This window comes from Pavona decussata, unplaced genomic scaffold (assembly GCF_977016875.1).
Source record: "Pavona decussata unplaced genomic scaffold, jaPavDecu1.1 SCAFFOLD_55, whole genome shotgun sequence".
In the NCBI taxonomy this organism is placed as follows: domain Eukaryota; kingdom Metazoa; phylum Cnidaria; class Anthozoa; order Scleractinia; family Agariciidae; genus Pavona; species Pavona decussata.
In genome coordinates this window covers 107501-112500 of record NW_028145477.1, presented here as the reverse complement: position 1 = coordinate 112500, position 5000 = coordinate 107501, and the positions used below count along the sequence as shown (strand labels likewise).

Here is a 5000-nt window from a genome sequence, read left to right as displayed (position 1 = left end):
AAGAACCCAATCCTTGTTCCGAAACTTCAAGACCACCAAGACAGGCAGCAGCAGCCACTTCCGACGTAATCAGGAGACTTGCTCACCAACAGTGAGCGGTTTGTCAAGGGGGGAGCGTCGAGAAAATGAACTCTAAACTGGAACTTGACGAAAGATTGAAATTAATGAAAAACTTTGAACTCGATCAATTGTTAACCAACCGGATGTGAAAAGCGAACCTTAATTATTTTTGTGATATCCGATCCATGTATTTTGATTGTTTTTAAGATTGGTCTAGACATAAGAAAGAACATTGCGAAACAGAACTCGAATAGCAATAGAGAAGCGCGCGGAGTTAAGAGATCGGATATAGTGATATGTTGTGAAGCCTTAGATTTTGAGCCTTAACGGCTCTCAATTAGCCATTAAAGGAAGTTTTCATTACAACATCAAAATCATCTGCCACATCGTACCTGCAGTGACATTGCAAGTGATCTCTTTCAGCGGAAGTAAGCCTAGTACCAACTGTGAGAACTCGATTTTCACCCTCGCTGTTTCTACCTGGTAAGCGACGAAATGGAATGAGGCTAAAACGTATAAGACTTTTGTCAAACAGCAACCATTCACTTTCCGTTGAATTATTTTTTAAATCTGAAATTCTATACCCTGGAGGTATGATATACTATTTGTGACGCCATCAGTTTTCGTGATTCTAGAGGTTTTCGGCAAGTAAAGATGATTACGTAATTTAAATCAGACGAGGATTTTGGTCGAAAATTTTGAGGTAAATTTGGTTTATTTACGTTTTAGAAAAAACCAAGAAAGATTTATTGCTCGACGTTCCGGGGTCATCTTGACTCCATTATCAAGAGACTAGTAAAAAAGCATGCAAATAAGGAAAGGTACAAGAAAAGCATAAATTAGAGTAAACGGCCTAAACAAACATCCGTTTGCCCGTTCAGTGTTGGTTTACGCATGCGAATGTACAGCATTTCTTTAACGAAGCAATCAAATTTTCCGCTACATTTCGCGATGATGTTGAATTGCTCGATGAAGCGTTCAGGCATTTCACTATTGTGCTGGAGGTTGTAATGTTTGTAAATAGAAGATGACTTTCTAGTGTGCCCTTCTACGCGCTCGTGTAAGTGACCACGTGTTTAACCCACATACCCTGCATCACACAGGTTACATTTAAATTCATAAACGATACATTGTTGGTTGACAATAGGGGGCTTAATTTCCTGTCGCTTAAGTTGTTGCTCGAGCTTAGGGCTTACAAACAATGGTTGGACAGTCACGTTCAACTTCGAGCTTAGACTGTTCAGTTGTTGTTAAACATAATTAGCTGACAACTGGTCCTTGAAGGGTAACGCTAATATCTCAGTCTCCAATGGTACATCTGGTGATGGGCAGGGCTCTGCAAATTAAATCCTTCTCTCAACGAACCGCTTGATTGTAGTTTCAACCAGTAGCTTTGGGTATTTTTAAAAGTTATGAAAAACCCCTCTAAGGCGGTCACATTCCTCGGAGAAGAATGACCGGTTAGAAGATAATCGATAAGCGCGATTCACCATGGTGTTAATTAGGCTGCGCTTGTACTTAATGTCAACATGACTCTGGAAATGCAGAAGAAGACCCGTGTTGGTTCTTTTGGTGTAGACCTTGCTCTCAATAACCTCTTGATAATGGAGTCACGATGACCCCGAAACGTCGAGCAATAAATATTTCTTGGTTTTTTCTATGCCTTTGCTTTAGCAAATCCCTGCTGATCAAATTTACGTTTTAGTACTCTAAAAATCCCCAGTAAGGACTTTAAGATAGGACGATTACGGACCACTGACTACGGGTAGGACGCGCCAGGCCATAAAATCGTGGACTGGCGCGAGTACGCTGAAAGGGCACGAAAATCGAAGTGCATTTTGACATTAAGATTTCCACTACGCGATGTTAGACTACGGATGAGAAAATAGTAAGTAATAATAGAAGGCACACTTGGAGTACATTAACAGAGATTACAGAGTGAAAGTGAACCGGCGATAAAAAGAATTTCAGGCGATTCATAAGAACAGGCTTGGATTCTCAGTAGTATTACAGTAATCTGAAGCTGTGATAACAGAAAATTACAATTCAGTATTTTGAAACACAAATTCGATTGAAAACAAAACCCAAATACGGCAAAATAGTCGACTTACATTTGTCTAAGCTTGCCCTCATTAACATTGGCATTCGTAAGTAGAAACAAAGCGTAAAAGTCCTTAGTACATTCAGTAAAGCTTGTCACATTGTTCTTATTCAAACTGAAACTCAACATCTTAACCTAACACGAGGTCTTGCGTTATCAGGGTTAATATTTCAAATATTTCTTGTCAATCATCAAACGTGTCTCAGTCCCCGGAACAGAAAGCATAAGCTTCTTGCTTACTTTGTAGATCTGCACCGCCACCGAAAAGTAAACAAATGGATTAAAATTATTAAATTGCTTATGGTAGCAATATCGAGTTTGTAAGTGTGAATTTCATCTCTAAGCATAACTTACCTAGTAGTATCTCCATCTTTAGACATTGTGAATTCTGCGTTAAAAGAGAAACACAAGAAATGGCAGTAAGCTTATGACAGCTTAGTGTGCCATGTTTACATGGTCGTCACATCGTGTCAGTTAATTCGCGGCGATAAAAGAACAAGAACACATCTGCTCCACTACTTTAACTCAAGAGAAGAAGGCTTCAGTCTTTTTTACCTAACATTGTAAAATAGGAAAGAAAAACTGGCAAGAAACAGCAAAAAAATACTTACGTAGTCGCCACTACGTGAAACACACCACGTCCAACCGTAGCCGTAGTCCGTAGTCGTCCTATCTTAAAGTCTTCATTGGCTCTGGGTACTACTACCAGAAGAAAGAGAGTCGATCGTGAAACCCAGAAGGTACAAGACTGTCCTAAAACATACTAAGATACAAGCAAGCAAGCAAAAAATAAATGAACAAATAAATAAATAACCGACTGACTAACTAACTAATTAACTAACTAACTAACTAACTAACTAACTAACTAACTAAAGCAATCTTTATGCAAGTTACGAAATTTTTTAAAGTATGTGTGTTTTGGATGAAACTTCGTTCATCTTCAGTACAGAACACCCGCGAGTGGGTGTAAAATAAATGCATCTTGTATTTATTTTACACCCACTAGCGGGTAACTTTCTGCATTGAAGATGGATGAAGTTTCACCCGAAACAAATATACCCAAGAGAGGATGCCTCTGATGGTATACTTTAGAAAATGTCCTAACTTTCATAACAATTATCTCATGCTTGCTGGCACTACGAAAGTAATGAAATCTTTATTTAACCACGGTAACACAATTTAGGAAAAGCTGCTATTCGAGTGCGGTGACTTGAAACTGACGAATAGATACAAAAAAATGTAAAAAATCTAGTACCTAATATGATTATAATTAATATTAAATTAGAAGAATAGCAGTCAAGTTAAAAAAAGCTGTTTAAGGCAATCTTAAATGATTGTAGAAAGGGAGAGCTCGTTATTTTATCAGGTAATTTATTTTATAGCCTTGTTTCCCCCCTCCCCCCCCCCCCCCCCTCTCGTAACTGAAACATTTTTCATTTTTTGAGGTCGAGGCACGAAGTAATTCTTTTGGCTTGCACTCCTCAGGCCATAATGAGTGGTTACAGAAAACTTAGATATTTATGGCATAATCTATGGTGGACCTTATACATCACGGTGGCTACTCTTTTTCTGGTCTAGTTTGAAGGTCATCCCAATTAAGTGCTTGACAAAGGTTGTTCCGACCTTACTCTACATTGAAAATAGTAAACCATTTTCACTGTCATTACAAACACTCACTGCCTTTACTAAATTAAGATATGGGAGGCGTGATTTTGTTCTCGACCTCTGCTCTTATACAGTTGAAAATGATACACGAAGCCCGCCTATAACCACAATAAACAGCTTAAGACCCTCAAAACATCTTTAAAAAGTACGTACTTTCTCCAAAACTCAGAAAACCCATTTCCTCTTAACTAGACCTAAATGTAAAGTAAAAGGAAAGGATGAAAGGAGAAATCCGCCTTAATAATAACTGACGTCGCTGAGGGGATACCAAGTCCGCCGAAGGAAGAGGTCCAGCCCAACTAGCGGGTTTTCCCTCCTAGTCACACTAGGTAACTTTGCGACGGAGACCTTTGATTGATTGAAGTTTAACCGCAAAAGGAATCCAAGGTTGATGCCTGAGACGAAACAAATAGGAAACGGGTTGCAAACGGCAACACGGTGTGGAAGGGGGTAAAACTCACTAGCCCGGCCGGACCAGGAACCCGTCCTAAGACAGGTTATAGGGATTGGTTTAGATTTCCCTTCTGGTCACGACAGCCGGGCAGTAGGAAACACAAGAGTTTCCACGCTTCCCAAGACCAGAACCAAAACCGAATTGAGCCAGTCGACAGCCCTGTACGAATTATCTTGCCTTTTAAAGATGAGAAATCCGCCGACTCCGTGCGCAGACAACTAAGCAATCTTGGAAAGAAAATCGATCGTGTTCTACAACCAGTGTTTACAAGTAGGAAAATCTCGGAAGATCTGAAAGTCACGGAAACAAAGTCCTCATTGGTAAATCAACAAGGCGTTGTGTATGAGTTTAAGTGCAATTCGTGTGATGCGAATTATATAGGCTACACAAGCCGTCTCTTCCACCTTCGCATTGAGGAGCACAAGTATTCCGTCATCGGCAAACATCTTAAGGACCAACACGATCAAAGACCGAAAAATTTTCACGAGCAGTTTACCATCCTAAAGAAATGCCGCGGGAAATACGAGTGCCTTATTTACGAGATGCTTCTAATAAGGAAAAAGAGACCGACTCTTAACACTCAAAAAGACTCCATACCAGCAAAACTGTTCATTTAATTTTGCACATTCCTTTGTTTTACTCCATCTCGTTTTATTCTTATGTAATTTCACAACTTCCTTTCTTTATATAACATTACCGATCTTATTATAATTTACATTT

General features: G+C 39.4%; 1 protein-coding gene and 2 pseudogenes across 2 annotated transcripts in view; 2 read left to right on the top strand and 1 right to left on the bottom strand.

Annotated features, from left to right (window-relative positions):
* LOC146480095 (uncharacterized) overlaps positions 1-5000 on the top strand; it is a 129110-nt pseudogene that overhangs the window by 26148 nt on the left and 97962 nt on the right. The gene's annotated exons all lie outside the window — the stretch shown is intronic.
* LOC146480100 (uncharacterized) overlaps positions 900-5000 on the bottom strand; it is a 30865-nt pseudogene continuing 26764 nt past the window's right edge.
* Positions 3492-5000, top strand: part of LOC146480101 (CUB domain-containing protein 2-like) — a 24654-nt gene continuing 23145 nt past the window's right edge. The window contains exon 1 of the mRNA XM_085110056.1: positions 3492-3527. Within this exon, the coding sequence (XP_084966182.1) occupies positions 3492-3527 (36 nt within the window). The remainder of the gene's footprint in view (positions 3528-5000) is intronic.